The sequence below is a fragment of the Triticum aestivum genome, chromosome 3B (genome assembly GCF_018294505.1).
Source record: "Triticum aestivum cultivar Chinese Spring chromosome 3B, IWGSC CS RefSeq v2.1, whole genome shotgun sequence".
NCBI lineage: Eukaryota > Viridiplantae > Streptophyta > Magnoliopsida > Poales > Poaceae > Triticum > Triticum aestivum.
Window position 1 is genome coordinate 70,450,551 of NC_057801.1, and position 16,170 is coordinate 70,466,720.

General features: G+C 44.3%; 2 protein-coding genes across 2 annotated transcripts; both read left to right on the forward strand.

The window, feature by feature from the left end:
• Positions 1 to 896: 896 nt before the first annotated feature.
• On the forward strand, positions 897 to 9,692 carry LOC123068644 (glutamine-dependent NAD(+) synthetase). Its single transcript, XM_044491256.1, has 14 exons — positions 897 to 1,308; positions 1,831 to 2,136; positions 2,982 to 3,205; positions 3,865 to 3,968; positions 4,499 to 4,633; positions 4,964 to 5,132; positions 5,766 to 5,901; positions 6,429 to 6,567; positions 7,110 to 7,286; positions 7,478 to 7,645; positions 8,000 to 8,095; positions 8,941 to 9,069; positions 9,145 to 9,424; positions 9,560 to 9,692. Exons 1-13 carry the CDS (start codon positions 1,115 to 1,117, stop codon positions 9,379 to 9,381), a joined length of 2,214 nt encoding a protein of 737 aa, XP_044347191.1. The 5' UTR covers positions 897 to 1,114; the 3' UTR covers positions 9,382 to 9,424; positions 9,560 to 9,692.
• A 3,008-nt stretch (positions 9,693 to 12,700) lies between these two features.
• LOC123068645 (glutathione hydrolase 3) lies at positions 12,701 to 15,968 on the forward strand. Its single transcript, XM_044491257.1, has 3 exons — positions 12,701 to 13,274; positions 14,241 to 14,995; positions 15,115 to 15,968. Exons 1-3 carry the CDS (start codon positions 12,810 to 12,812, stop codon positions 15,779 to 15,781), a joined length of 1,887 nt encoding a protein of 628 aa, XP_044347192.1. The 5' UTR covers positions 12,701 to 12,809; the 3' UTR covers positions 15,782 to 15,968.
• Positions 15,969 to 16,170: the final 202 nt, after the last annotated feature.

Below are 16,170 nucleotides of genomic sequence, written 5' to 3' on the forward strand. Positions count from 1 at the left end.
GCCAAAAAGTCCTCTGGAATCTGATCCTGGGGAATCTTAACGCTACGATCCTGAGGACCGGAATCCCGTGAAAATTCCCCTCCAATGAACCCAAAGCCGGCCTGAATCCTTCCTTTCTTTCTCTACCCATCTGTCCGTCATCAGAGGCCGGCCCCCTCTCTCCTTCCTCCGCCGCCGCCGCCCCCCACCTCCACGCCAGTGGCCCCTCCCCCACAAGTAGGGATGGCAATGGGTACCCATTACCCATGTACCCTGTGGGTAAAAACTCTATTAGGGTAAGGGTATGGAACAAAAAATTACCCATGGGTACTTAAATGGGAAAATATCATACCCATCGGGTAGAGAGGGTACGGGTATGGGATCGTATAACCCATACCCACGTACCCATGTACCCATCTAAAATGTTGATAGGTGGGTTTCCGTTAATATCCCAATGTATTCATTTCCCCTTCTAAGCACGCTAGGTAAAAACTCTAACGTGTATTCAAATTATTTCTATAATTTATCATGATTTCGTGAACTTAAAGTGTATGCATGTGTTGTTATTTATGATTATGTGTTGTTGTTTAACATTTTTATATGTCACTTTATATGCAAGTACTTTTGTTTATGAGAATATGTTGTTGTTACAATATGTTGTTGTACATTGTTGTTTAAGATGTGTTGCTATTAATAATTTATGATTATATGTTGCTTTTTACAACTATTTTCTACTCAATTGATGTGTTGTAAACGCGGGTATTTTTACCCGCGGGTACCCATATACCCTGTCGGGTGCCGGGTACGGGAAAAATTTATACCCTTGACGGGTATGGGTATGGGTGATGGGTAAACTCACGGCGGACGGGTAAGGGTATGGGGTAGCTCCACCCGTACCCATACCTTGCGGGTGCCATCCCTACCCACAAGCCGGTCCTCGTCGCCCGACCACCATCCCCGCCACCACCCTCGCGCCGCTCCACCTCACAACCGCCGGGTCGGGCTGTGCTCCACCGCCGACCCGCCTCCTCCTCCCCCACCTGTCCAGGCCGCCGTCCGCCGCCCACCCCCTCCAGATCCGCCGCTCGCCTTCGCTTCCGCTTGTGTGTAGCCTGCTGATTCGGGCGGCGGCAAGATGAGGCTTCTGCGGGTGGCCACCTGCAACCTCAACCAGTGGGCCATGGACTTCGACACCAACCTCCGCAACGTCAAGGAGTCCATCTCCCGGGCCAAGGCCGCCGGCGCCGTCGTCCGCATCGGCCCCGAGCTCGAGCTCACCGGATACGGCTGCGAGGACCATTTCCTCGAGCAGGACACCACCGCGCACGCGTGAGTGCTCCTTCCCCATGTAACCTGCTCACTTACTGATGATGATGAGTTGAAGAACCTGTGAGTTGCAATACCTGTACTGCTGTCGTAGCAGTGCTAAGAACCTGAATGAACTTAACCTATATATGGAAATCACTTGTAAATTGTAATTGAATTGGTTGGAGTTCTTTAAGGTATTTATTTTCTCCTGTAAAAAACAGTAATTACATTAATCTGTTTAGCATCTTTTATTTGTGTCATGCAAACTTTACTGTATGCATACAGAGCTTGAATTTGTATGTTGAGTGCCCATTGGGCAACAATTGGTAATCCTAAATTGTACTCCCTCCGTCCCAAAATAAGTGTCGCTAATTTAGTATAACTTTGTACTAAATCAACGACACTTATTTTGGCGGAGGAAGTAATAAACAAAAACTAATCCCTGCTAATGATGTTCTGCCTAGGGTTTCACATTTCTATGAAATACTTGCAAGCTTTAGTTATACTCTCTGTTAATTGCTCTTCTGTATCAACAACCTGCAGATGGGAGTGCCTGAAGGACATTTTGTCTGGTGACTATACAGACAACATCTTGTGCAGCATAGGAATGCCTATTATTTTCAAGAGTGTGCGATACAACTGCCAGGTTTTCTGCCTAAATCGCAAGATAATTATGATTCGGCCAAAGATGTCCCTTGCAAATGACGGAAACTATCGTGAATTTCGATGGTTTTCTGCTTGGACATATAAAGATGAACTTGTCGACTTTCAACTCCCTAGTGATGTCTCAGAGGCTACAAACCAGGAAACTGTACCTTTTGGTTATGGTTATCTTCAGTTTCTTGACGTGTAAGTACTAATGCTAAATTGTTTTTTTATGATTGGGAACATGTGATTTCAGCCTGATTCTGTCTTGGCTATCATACCGGATAGAGCAAACACCAATACTGTCATTTCCAGTTAACATTTTCTGAATCAAGCTGGATATAAAAAAGGAAACATTCGTTGTCTTGGTGTTCTTCCAAATTACAATTCATCATGTGCTTCTAATTTCGAGTCCCTATCTAACTGCTACTCTGTGAGACTATATGTCTTACGATGGCCTGTGGTGACTTCATGTTAAATCAGGTCACCCCTGTCTACAAACTAGCTTAGACATTTGATCCTCACCATAGGGAAATATGTACAGCGCAACTACAATTTATTTCATACATGTATGAACTTTGAAAGTCTTGATGAATAAATTGTCCACGTATGTCACATATATTGATGTAAGTGTCTAGGATGTTCTTATTTTGTTAACCATTAATTGTAGTCCTCTAGGATCATTTTGAGCAAATATCATCCTTGCCTTGCCTTTTCCTGCCTCTTTACGATATTCAAAATGCATATCTAGTACTTGACACTTAGCTAGTCCCATTACCTAATATAAATGTAAATGTGCAAATCCTGTAAAAAATGTTAATGTGCTATTCTTCTAAAGAAAATGTAAATGTGCTATAACATGTTTATGATTTTAGCATATATGCTCAAATTGCTCTTTGCTAATATGTTTCATTTTACTACGCATTCTTAATTAGTAATTGTATATGGTATGTGATTGATGATCTTGCATTTCTTGATGATATTAGACTGCTTAATTAACTTGGTTGTTGGTTCCATTATAGCTTTTCATGTTAGTTACTAATTTTCAGATCTTTGGCTGCTGAAACCTGTGAAGAGCTATTTACTGCAAATGCTCCTCGGATTGATCTAGCATTCAGTGGCGTTGAGGTCTTCATGAATGCAAGTGGAAGCCATCATCAGTTAAGGAAGCTCAACCTTCGGATTGATTCCATGAGAGATGCAACCCGTTTATGTGGTGGTGTATACATGTATGCTAATCACCAGGGTTGTGATGGTGGCCGCCTTTATTATGGTATGCTAATATGTCAGTGTTTTCTCTATGTTTTTCTTAGCATTATCCTATATCTGTGGAACTTGAAAACTCCATACCACTTTATTATTAGTTATAGTCCACGTTTAGGTCTCCTGTTATTCTTTCCAACATTGAGGATGCATTGGATCACGGTTCACTTCGAAGGAAGTGTGTGCGGTTGGAATTTCTCAAATGTTTGTGTGACATAACCTTTGTATTTGTATATACCCAACACATGATCACTGACAGGTGGTAACAATATTGGTATTTTGCAAAAACTGAACCTTGAGTCGTGTTTCAGTATTTACTGAATTAACACTATTAACATTACATGGTGATTTTTTTCCTGTTTCGTTGCTCAAGTTGCAGTGATGATATGTAGTGCTTTTGGTTCTATTGTTTTTGACTCCCATGTATCATAGCTTTCTTTTTCAAGACTAAACCAAAGACACGGGCACCATCTATTAATAGAAGGCCAGTAAGCAAAGTACACATGCTAGAGAAAATGCCTTAAGCGATGCAACCATCACTAGCATACCCAGATTGTTAATCCAGCAGTAGTTATGTGTAAAGTTAGTTTTACACATTCATGAATCGTCTTTACCAGAGTTGTATTATTTGATTAATTTGTTCTAAGTTATCCCAAATGTTCTCACTAGATGGCTGCTGCTGCATTGCGGTGAATGGGGATGTGGTTGCCCAGGGATCACAATTCTCATTGAAGGATGTTGAAGTGTTGGATGCTTTGATAGATCTGGACGCTGTAAGTTCTAGCTCCTTTGGATCTTAGTTGCAGTCCTATAATGCTGTCAGTGATTCATATTCTTCTTTGAATTAAAGGATTTCCATAACTGAAGGCTCTTGAATTAATATTAGTGGAAGTATGAAAACATGATTTGCATTTCACGTTAGGGTAATCCAGCTACACTCACAGAGAAACAATTTCTGCTCAATTCTGTATTTATTTTTGCTCACTTTCTTTGTTTTCGCCTGGAAATATTTGGCAACAGTTGTTGCATCATTATATGTTGTTCAGCAGTTACTGGTATCTCTACTATTGCATCATTATATTTTGTTCAGCAGTTACTGGTATCTCCACTATTGTTAATCTTATTCTTGTGTTGTTTTTCAGTTGAATTATCTAAGGTCATAAGCTTTTGGTTCTTTTCTCATATTTGTTAAAAGTAACATTTCTAGCTCGTAAATTACTAGTTCTATTAGATAACGATTTATCTTTGACACAATTATATGGATCAAACTTTTGCATAACCGAACATTCTTTTGTTGAACCAGGTATCAAGTTATCGAGCATGTGTTTCTAGTTTTAGGGAGCAAGCAAGTCATGTAACAAAAGTACCTTGTGTTAAGGTACAATATAAGCTTTGCCAAACATTTCGTGATGGAATGATCCCAACTGATCCAATTGAGGTTAGTTTCTGTTTCTAGATTTGACATATTTCATTATTTCTGGAACGCTGCAGTATAGAATATTTTACTTCTTATAACCGTGTCTGAAAGAGATAGAATTGTTTTAGAACCTATCGTATTGTAGGATCACAATACTATGAGATTTTTATTTTCAAGTGATATTTATTTCGTGTATTATCTTAAAAAACCTGAGATGAATTATCTCACACAATTTTTACTAGCACCGCTGGAACGTTTTTAGTGAATGCAAATTGTGATTGTAATTCCCAATGAAAACTGCAGCCCAGCTTGACAAGTCACAGTTACTAACCCATTTTTATCACTCTGAAGGTTATGTATCACTGTCCTGAGGAGGAGATTGCATTTGGACCTAGTTGCTGGCTGTGGGATTATCTTCGCAGAAGTCGAGCATCTGGATTTTTGCTTCCACTTTCTGGTGGTGCGGATAGTTCATCCGTTGCAGCAATTGTTGGCTGCATGTGCCAGCTTGTCATAAAAGGTCAGGTCAAAAAGTCTTAATTTTCCTCCATTAGCATAGTATATTTTATAAAATGTCTTTAGAGATGTACTCTCTCCTTGCCAAATTATAGTGCATATTAGCAACAACTCACATTCCAAGGATGAGTTAAAACAGATTGTTTATGCTTCATGCATTGCTCATGGAGTCTCTGGGTCATAAATTTGGCAAGGAGGGAGTAGGTTACGGAACACGGTTAAATAGTTTATCTGCACACTGGATTTGCAACCATATGTGCTTAGAACAGAAATAGGAGGAACTACATCCCCATCGGTGCAACTATCAGCACTGATCCTCTGTACATATTCTTAGCTATAGTATTCTTATTATTTTCATTTCAGTAATAATAGGTTCCACTAAGACAATACTGCCTGAATATAAGGCGTATTTTGACTCTCCAAGTTAAAGTGTTTAATAGCTAGAAAATTCACGATCATAATCTCTTTCCAACACGAATCGAACAATACCAAATTTATGCCACATAATCTACACATTATTATCGGATTAATTGTTGGTCAAAGCTTGAACTTGGAAGTTAAAATTTTGCCTTATTTTCTGAACGAAGGGAATACCTATTTATGAGACTAATTATCATTTAATACACCCAACATGCAGATATAGATAAAGGAGATGAGCAAGTTAAGGCAGATGCTATGCGGATTGGTCAGTACAGAGATGGGGAGTTCCCCACAGACAGCAGAGAGCTTGCAAAACGTTTATTTTATACTGTTTACATGGGAACAGAAAATAGGTAATCTTTGACTTAAGGATTTAGTTCTTTTCAGTGTACCCTTCTCTAGAGTATCGCTCTTGACATGCATCAATACATTCTCTTCGTAAATTGATTAACTTGATAATGATGATATGTACTGTGTTTTCTCTCAAGCCCTGCTCGGCTCGTATCTTTTGTATTGTATCTCATGGAACTGAAACTAGCATTTCAGACATCCTTGGCACAATATTGTATACTCTGACTTCAGCTCCATGAGAGTACTAATGAAATTTGCATTGCTTGACTGTTGGAGAGTCATCTCATGGAACTGAAGTTGGCATTGATCTCTGAAACAAGAACAATACAGTTTACTACCGAAATGGCTACCAGAATTTCACAAGGCATTGGACTTCTTCACATATGCCACTGATTGTTTCTTCTTTGATTTATATCTTTACTATTTCTCAATTTTCTTCACAAATGAGTGTAAATTATGCTTTGCATATACTTTGCTTCCGCACTGTATGTTTTTGTTTTCCCTTATTCACAGTATTGTTTCTCCACAGTTCTGAAGATACCAGATCACGCGCCAAAAGGCTGGCGGAAGAGATTGGTTCATTCCACTTTGATGTACCTATTGACAGTGTAGTGTCTGCATTTCTTTCTTTGTTTGAAAGATTAACTGGCAAGCGACCGCGCTACAAGGTATTTTGATACTATGACATTCTAATCTACTAAAGAAATTGCTTAAATGGATTCTGCGAATATATATTATTTATTTGCAAGGACTGGGAACATATATTCGGCTTCAAATTTATCCCCATTTCACAACATTTTGTTTATGCGGCCAACAAAGAATGTTGGATTGAAGCTTTTGTCCTATATTCTTAGTGGTGGGTAAATGTTACCTAGTTAGATGGAATATTTGTGAAATACAAAATATCCCAAACTTAAGTATTCATCCATTCTGAAATAGTGAAATATATGAGCAGAGAAACATTTCTTTGTAACTATGGAAATAGAAACGGAAAGAAGCCAAGAACAAGTGCTATGTGACATACAATTCTGAAATTTCATTTTCTAGTTTGAGAAACCATTTGTGATAAGTTAGATAACCTACAAAGCAAGAACTATCATAATTCACAAAGTGGCTAGGAACAGTGACATGCTTGCATTTGGTTCATTGACATGCTGGAAGCTGTCGAGGCAAATTCTGATGATCACATATGTATGCTAATATAATTCAGGTTGACGGGGGATCACATACTGAGAATCTGGGATTACAAAATATTCAAGCTCGAATCAGGATGGTGCTGGCCTTTATGATGGCTTCTCTAATGCCATGGGTTCATAACAAGTCTGGGTTCTATCTTGTTCTTGGAAGCTCAAATGTGGATGAAGGATTGCGTGGTTACTTGACGAAAGTAAGTTTAAAAGTTAACACATGTCTGCTCCCTTTTAGATATAATGTTCTCGTCCATGTTGGCCCTAGGAAACCAAGTATATATTTTCCTTCACGAATCCTTCATTTCAAATCAGCACTTGTTGGAACTCTTTGATAGTCCGTGATGGTAACTAATGAGTAACGACAATAACTATTGCTTCATTTGTTTAGTATGACTGCAGTTCAGCTGATATAAACCCCATTGGAAGTGTAAGTAAGCAAGACCTTAGGGCTTTCCTACGATGGGCAGCAGTTAATCTTCAGTATTCTTCATTGGCTGAGGTTGAAGCTGCACCTCCTACTGCAGAGCTTGAGCCAATCCGCACGGATTATAGCCAGGTGACCAAATGTCCAAATAATTCTATTCATTTCCAGTTTGGCTCTAGTTTGCTGACAGGAACTTGGTGTTCCCGGTGCTTTTGACTCTGCTCCTTTTCCCCCTCTTTATTGGTACTTTGCGTGCATTATAGCTTAAAATATATATAGATGCTGCTTCTGTCTTGCGATTGGTAACAGAACATTGTTTAGCTCAATTGTTACATTGCCCTCAAAATATCCCATTAGCATATTATCCATTCAAGTTTCAGTTATACTTGTTCATAAGATTGTCTTATGCCAGCTGCTATCAACAAAAATTATACTAAGGTATCTTTACTCAAGTATTCTCATTTGACCCTATTTCCATTTATGTAGTTGGATGAAGTGGACATGGGGATGACATACGAGGAGTTATCGATATATGGGAGATTAAGGAAAATATTCCGATGCGGTCCTGTTTCGATGTTTCAGGTTGGTCTACAGCTGACTTGATTATTTTGTTTCCTAACCGAAAATTAGAGTTCAAGATATCATTTTGCAGCACACTTAAAATGTATGTATGATGTCGAGCTTTTGCATCCTTTTGTTTGTAGTTACTGTCACATGAAGTATGTCTGCATTGTTACGGTTTTTCATGGATTGCAATACAGTTTCTTTCAGTTAAGCTACACTTAAAAGGGGATAGCTACACAAAGTTTGATATTTTACTCGCCTGCATGTTTTTCACCTCTCCTCTCACCAATAGTAGATGGTAGAAAAGGTCTTTTGTGAAGTAAAAAAACTGACACTTCCACAAACTTATTTTTAAACTTTAATAAAACTTACCAATAGACATCAAAAGTCTATGTACTAACAAGACTGGGAGCATCCGTTGTTGTTTCTCTGGTGTATATATGAGACATTTTCATGACTTTTATGGGGTTTATTTTTAATTTAGGAGTACCATGAGCACCCAATACTTTCTCTTAATATGTGTTATGTATTGGACTGAATTTGTGCAGTATGCTAGATTATGCTACTTTCCATCTACACAAGAAGTTTCAGATTTTTAAAATTATTTTTTAGTAGTGCCACCGTGTCCTTCTATTGTGTTTAGTAGTGTTCCTATTTCAGTAGTCTTACTATTGCAATGATGTTGCTGAATTTTTTTTTTGGATTGGATACAGGAAATAACTACTCCCTCTGATCCATATTAATTGTCGCTGATTGGATCAGAGGGAGTAGTTTATCCTAAAATTATCAGTGGGATTATTGAATTTATTGTCATCAGTGCAAATATGTTTCCAAGTATTAGATGCTAAAACATTTTGCTACAGAACCTCTGCCACAGGTGGTGTGGGCGATTATCCCCCTCAGAAGTGGCCGATAAAGTGAAGCACTTCTTCAAGTACTATGCCATAAACCGGCACAAGATGACGGTCTTGACACCATCATATCACGCCGAGGTGCTCGCTCGTTTCAGTTTGTAGGCATAAGATTTGCCGCCTTATGCTGCTATAACATAAGTCTACTTTTTGCAGAGCTATTCACCAGAGGATAACAGGTTCGATCTCCGGCAATTCCTATACAACTCGACATGGCCGTACCAGTTTCGCAAGATTGATCAACTCGTGCAAGACATCGACAAAGATGGCAAATGGGTGGAAGATCGTCGTGCAGACTCGCAGCTGAGACAACGCGGAGCCGCTAGGCCTGCCCAGGGAGGTGGGATGGGAGTCGTTGCCGCGGGATCTGCCAATCCCAGTGTTGGGCTGTAACAAATAGGACGTGCCGACGGTTGGATGGATTAGGTCACGCAAGGTAAATATTTTTTTGACCATGATCTCAGTGAAGCTTTTTTACTCGGTTATTATGGCCATGTCCTCGATGTAAACTCGATGTTTGGTGGTGACTTCAGGTGTCTTCTTGGTGCTGATGGGTACTTTGGCTTTGCAGGACTTTACTGCCGCAGGTTGGATACATTGGGAAACCAGCCTAGTACATAGAATAATTGTCAAGGGGCAAACACAAGAGTTCCTCTTAGGCATGTACGATAGATGCTGATTTATTCTGTTAATTTTCTTCTCCCTGCCTCCTCCGTTCCTTTTTAATTGCTACTACTACCTCCGTACTGGTTTATAGGTCCCTTTTGTAGTTTGTGTCAAATTTTGACTAAAAATTTAACTAACAAAATGTTAATGCATGTCAAGAAAAATTATCTCATCGGATTCGTATTTGAACATGGTTTTCAAATATATAATGTTTGGTGACATGCATGAACACTTTGTTAGTTTAATCTATGGTCAAAATTTGGCACGAAATATAATGGGGACCAATAAACCCGAACGGAGGTAGTACAGTCAACTAAAATCATGTTGGTTGCACTGTTCAAGTTAACAATGCCAAATGCAGCGCCAACTGGACAGTAAGTTCCGTGAGATCTTAACTGTACAAGTATTTTGCTGGCTAGACATGTCGGAACCTAGAAAACCAAGACGAAGACGAGCAAATCAGGGAGCAGAGAGCGGGATGCCCGCAAAGGAGATTGTTCAACATTGGAGGGGATCCACCAAATACCCTTGTTGGCAAAATGGTTATGAAAGCTGTTTAATGAGTCTGGAGCTTGGCAAGAGGTCTTGTCTTGCAAGTGTTTGAGCGGGTGTGCTCTTCTTAGCCAGGTTAAGGGCAAGCCTGGGGATTCCCATCTTTGGCATCCCCCTTTTTGGTCATGTTGGAGGAATTCAAGGCTGGTAATGGGGAGAAGGCTAGCTAGCTTCTGGAATGACGTCTAGATATGTGATCATGCTCATATCCTTGCAGATGCTTTCCCTAGGTAGGTTTTTCCTTCGTCCACCACTCCAGGATCTGATCCTGATAAGATGATACGGCTCTTGTCTCGAAATGGGACAGCCCACCAGCAGGAGCAGGCTATATGGCGCAGACTTGTGCGAGATCCTTTTCGCGTAAGGCACTTTATATTTTTTTCACGGGCGCTCCCATCTCGGCAGCCTTCTAACTAGTGACACAGAGAGGCCGGAATATGTTTTCGTGTGTTCCGAATGAAAATGAATGTCTCATTCATTGATAATGACGGACATGTCTTTTGTGCCCGTGTATGTGTGTGCTGTTTCTGAAGGCAATGTGTTGGATACATTTTTTTCCTTGTGAAAGGCGACGTGTTGGATACGAGTACATCATAGTACATGGAATGAAAGTTGCTGTTTCTGAAGGCGACGTGCGTGTTTCCTGGAGAGACCCAAAGCAGACGGAGGATGGCCGGGGTCGCCCAGCCATGCATACCGCATCTAGACTAGACGGGCCTTGCTGCCGTGTACACAACTGTAATAACCATCGCACCGAAACGGCGATGGATGCGCGCGCTCTGACAGCGACACATGCAATGGCTGGCTTTGGTTTGTCCATTTTGTAGGAACTGCCTCGCTGAGTTTGTCAAATTTTGTACGTAGGAATTGCCGCCATTTTGTAGCCAACCATCTTCATCTTTTTTGTTTTTTTGAAGAAAAATAATCGCTGGCCTGGCCACGCTAGCCACGTGCGGTGTGCCAACCATTTCATCCGTCGATCATTACGCACGACCGGCCTTTTCAATTCCGTTCGAGTCGAAGCGGGTGTGGGTGATTTTGGTCGGAGACAGCGTCCGGTGCGGTCCGCTGTTGCAATCTTGTCACCATCGTGCGAGGCGAAATGCATGCTAATAATTCTGTGTCGCCTGCTCCTTTTTTTGTGTGTGTCGCCGGCTTCGCTCACCCAACCACTGGACTGTCCGCTGTCACGCTCCCCATCTTAATTAAGGACGCCCACATGTCAGTGCCCCAATATCACTGTACTCCAAGCTTCAAAGAAATTCATTTCTTCCTATGGGAACATTTACGTGATCTTTACGCACGTTTCTCTACGGTTTCATTACAAAAGTAGTACGGTGATTTGTGTTGTACGCAGACAAGACAAGATTCAGACCCAAATACAACAACAAATAAGTCTCTCTCAAAAAATATATTACATACAATAACAAAGTAGGTATATTTTGATTTATGTACTGTATATATATATTTCATGTATGCTACGGATGAAAAATGTATATTGACGTATGTTTTTATGATAACTAAAAGTAAATGAAGCAACTCATTTTTCGTAGTCAATGCTCCCTTTTTTCTTTTCTTTGGCCAAGTCGATCAATGCCAAGGACCAGAGAATCGTACTACGGCAAACATGCATAGCCGATGATGCATCTAGACAGTTTTGCCGCCGTGTGCACAGAATTTATGAATACTCTCTGACATGGACCGCGACGCTTGTAATGGCTTCCTGGTTTGTCTAAATGGTGAGAGTCGCAGACAAACATACGGCCGGCGGCGAGACGGAAGAAAGAGGAGGGGGAATTGAGGCGTGGAAGGAAACACTACTACTACTACTAGTACGAACTGCAACTAGAACTACAAGCGTGACCTCGACACTTCGACAGTGACATCCTTCCTCCTAGTTTGCTACGGGCTACGGCCACTCTGCTCTCTGATAGAAAAACACAAAGTAATTTCCTTTTTATTTTCACTTTGTTCTTCCAAAATGATATTTCTGACATCTTTTTATTTTGAAGAAAGGGATTTCTCCCCGATTTCACTAACAAGATCATAAGGTTTTTAATGCAAGCTACAACCATCAGGCATTCAGGCTCCAACATGGAACCTGAAAATATTGCAAGCTCGGCATAAGCTAGCAGTCCTCCCTCCCTGGAAGCACAACACACAGGTACTACTCCTCCAGAGGCAAGCTGATCCAGCGCCAAGTACTGCTGCACCACTTATCTGCTTCCCTGTCCACAATGAGACCTAAAAAATACACTCGGCAAGAACGTGTCCACTAAATAAGTGTGGGCAATCCACACCGGTGCCCTGGAGCAATTAAGCAAAGGTTGCGGTTTTTTTAATGGCCAATTGGATTAGTTGCGATTACGTCTGGCCTTCCCCTTCTGAATTTTGTATCCTGAAACCCAGTCTCTGATCGGGTCATAGATATATTCACAACGAGAAAACTAACAATAAAAATGAGAGACTTGTTCGGCCAGTTGGAGGGAGCTATAAAAAAATCTCACACCAGCACAACAACAGAGCAGAGCGCTACGGCAGCACGCACCGTCGTCGGCTCTCACCATCCAAGGAATCCTCAGCTCGTTGGCTCCGTCCCGGCCATGGCCGCCCTGCAGAGCCCGCTCCTCGGCGGCGCCGGCGTCTCGCCGGACGCGAGCTCTCCGCGGCGCCGTGTCCGCCGTCCGTGGGCCGCGCTGGGCATCGCCGTGGCGCTGCTGGCCCTGGCCGGCGTCCTGCTGCTGCTGTTGAGCCCCGGTGCCGAGCCTGCCGCTGATCGGAGCCGGAGCTCGAGGGTGTCTGGCGCGCGGGAGAGCCGGCACGAGGTGGAGTCCGGCGCGGCCGCGGTGGCCGCGGACGACGGGCGGTGCTCGGAGGTGGGCGCCGCGGCGCTGCGCGCGGGCGGGCACGCCGTGGACGCGGCCGTGGCGGCGGCGCTCTGCCTCGGCGTGGTGCACCCGATGTCGAGCGGCCTCGGCGGCGGCGCGTTCATCGTGGTGAGGGACGCGGCCTCCGGCGACGCCGTCGCCTTCGACGCCCGCGAGACGGCGCCGGCCGCGGCCACGCCGGTACGTTTGCTCTACTAGTATTACTACGTTGCAATCATTCGTGACAGCGAAAAGCGAGATTTTTTCGCCCATGCGTTCGTTCGTTCGATCGCTCGTAGCGCTCGTGCGTATGGCCTGTGGGTCCCGTGCGTATGGTCACTATGGTTTGGGCGGGTGCTCAGTGGTCACCGTCTGATGGGCCCTGTATCCTTTCCTTGGCGGACAAATACACTGTACGGTGGGCCCTGTATGCTTAGGCCAATGGAACGGATTGGTTGCTCAATGAATGTCAATGAATGTGACAGGCAATATAAATTAATTACCATGACAAGGACTATGCATCTTGCTAGAGTGTCCAAGCAAAGAATATAGAGATTTTTCCCACAAAAACAATAATAATGTAGAGATTTAGTTACAATGATTATAAGGGTGCAAAACATTTGATTTAGCTTATTAATCATGCCTTCTCCTTAGCTTAGCTCATCCTGTTGACAACATTTTCATCTCTGTTTCCGGCGATAGTCCATAGAGTCATCTCGTGCTCCACGAGGGACGGATCAATACACATGGTACTCCACATCTTGTCCGTAACTGTAAACAAATCAAGAGAGGCCTTTGCGTTCTCGTACCCACCTCCACCTACCCCATCTCGAAAGAAAGAGAAAATAAATTAAGCAATGCCACCACCATGATTCATATGGTCTTTGCTAATCATTTTCTCTCATGTTAGTGAGTAGTTCACGCATGTTGGACGACAGCGAACGTGCGTGTCACAACAGTTCAGATTTTGCATTGCTAACCTAATTTGCATGGATCGGTTGCTCGTGGTTAATTCCATTGATTTGTGCTTAATTATGTAGTAGTAATTGCTAATTAGTTGACCATGTTAATTCTTGGCAAAAAATTAGCCATGCTACGTAATTAGTTCCTGTAACTCATTGCATGAATTGATGGTTGGCTCAAACTACGTGCATTGCATGTTGCCAGACCATGTACGCCGCCGACCCGACGACCAAGTTCAAGGGCGCGCTGGCCATGGGCGTGCCGGGGGAGCTCGCCGGCCTGCATGTCGCGTGGTCGCGCTACGGCCGGCTGCCGTGGAAGTCACTCTTCGCGCCGGCGATCGCGCTCGCTCGCGACGGCTACACCATCGTGTCCTACGTGGCCAATGCGCTCAAGGACGAGGAGGTCGACGTGCTCGCCGACCCCGGCCTGCGCGCCGTGTTCGCGCCCGGCGGGCGGCTCCTGCGCGACGGCGAGCTCTGCCGCAACCCGGCGCTCGCGGACGTGCTGGAGACCCTGGCGGAGGACGGCATCTCGGCGTTCTATGGCGGCGCAGTCGGGGAGAGGCTCGCGGAGGACGTGAGGCGGGCGGGGGGCATCGTGACGCTCGAGGACCTGAAGGGGTACAGGGTGGGGGTGAGCAAGGCCATGGAAGCCGACGCCATGGGCTTCACCTTCCTCGGCATGCCGCCGCCGTCCAGCGGCACCGTCGGCTTGGCGCTGGTGCTGAACGTATTGGGCGGGTACAAGTCGACCGAGTTCCTGAGAGGGTTTCTGGGCGTGCACCGGCTGATCGAGGCGGTGAAGCACATGCTGGCCGTGCGGATGGACCTCGGGGACCCCGGCTTCGTCAACGTCGCCGGCAACGTCTCCGAGATGATATCGCCGGAGTTCGCGGACAAGATCCGGCGGAGGATCGCCGACAACACCACCTTCCCTCCCGCCTACTACCTCGCAAAGTACGTACGTCCGAAATTTTTTATTTATGGATGCCATTGTCGATCATGCATCAACATTTGTGCACGTATCGTCCCTTTGCACCGACAAGTGACATGTTTTGTGTGTGTCGGTCAATCAGATGGAGCCAGCTGCGTGACAACGGCACGAGCCACCTGTGCGTGGTGGACGGCGACCGGAACGCGGTGGCGATGACGACGACGGTGAACTACTACTTCGGTGCGCACGTGTTGTCGCCGTCCACCGGCATCGTGCTCAACAACGAGATGGACGACTTCTCGGTGCCGTCGTCGAACCCGGCCCCGGACAAGCTCCCGCCGGCGCCGGCCAACTTCATCGCCCCGGGGAAGCGGCCGCTCTCCTCCATGACGCCGGCGATCATCCTCAGAGACGGGCAGTTGGCCGGCGTGGTGGGCGCCAGCGGTGGCACCAACATCATCACGGCGGTGACGCAGGTGTTCCTGAACCACTTCGTGATGGGGATGAGCCCCCTCGCCGCGGTGCAGAGCCCCAGGGTGTACCACAAGCTGGTGCCCAACGTGGTGCGGTACGAGGACGTCACGATGGCCGACGGCGAGGTGATCGAGTTCAGCACCGAGGCGATGGAGTTTCTACGGCGGAGGGGCCACGTGCTGGAGAGCACGTCGCCCGGGGCTGTGTGCCAGCTGATCGTGCAGGACTTGCTGGCGCCGGTCTCTGGGGCCGGTGGTGGCGGCGAGAACGTGTTCCGCGGGATGCTGACGGCGGTGAGCGACCCGAGGAAAGACGGCAGCCCTGCGGGAGTATGATGGGCATATTGTTTAGACGTGTCAGGTGTACATACATTCAAACAGATTGTTCTGAACCCAATGATCTTTCTGAATGTTACAAAGTATTTACATGTAGTTGTCACTCCCTTCAGCTTCAGCTGAGGGTTGAGCATTTTCCAAATTGTTTGAGCATTTTCCAAATTCTGAACATTGTTTGATATTACAATTCTTTTTGCAAACTTTTGAGCTTTTTAAAAATTTGCGGACATTTATAAATTATTTTTTGTAAAATAAAAACAAGAAACATAAAAAACCCAAAATAAAAATTTAAAACCCAAGAGAAAAATATACTTTTCGTCCTTCAATTCTTGACATAGTCTAGATTTAGTCCCCCAACTTCAAAACCGGACAACTTGCACCTCCAACTT

Coding starts and splice junctions, on each gene's coding strand:
- LOC123068644 (XM_044491256.1), top strand. CDS start 1,115: ATGAGGCTTCTGCGGGTGGCCACCTGCAACCTCAACCAGTGGGCCATG. Junction 4,634..4,963: donor TCCCAACTGATCCAATTGAG/GTTAGTTTCTGT, acceptor ATCACTCTGAAG/GTTATGTATCACTGTCCTGA. Junction 6,568..7,109: donor GCAAGCGACCGCGCTACAAG/GTATTTTGATAC, acceptor AATATAATTCAG/GTTGACGGGGGATCACATAC.
- LOC123068645 (XM_044491257.1), top strand. CDS start 12,810: ATGGCCGCCCTGCAGAGCCCGCTCCTCGGCGGCGCCGGCGTCTCGCCG. Junction 13,275..14,240: donor CGCCGGCCGCGGCCACGCCG/GTACGTTTGCTC, acceptor GCATGTTGCCAG/ACCATGTACGCCGCCGACCC. Junction 14,996..15,114: donor CCCGCCTACTACCTCGCAAA/GTACGTACGTCC, acceptor TCGGTCAATCAG/ATGGAGCCAGCTGCGTGACA.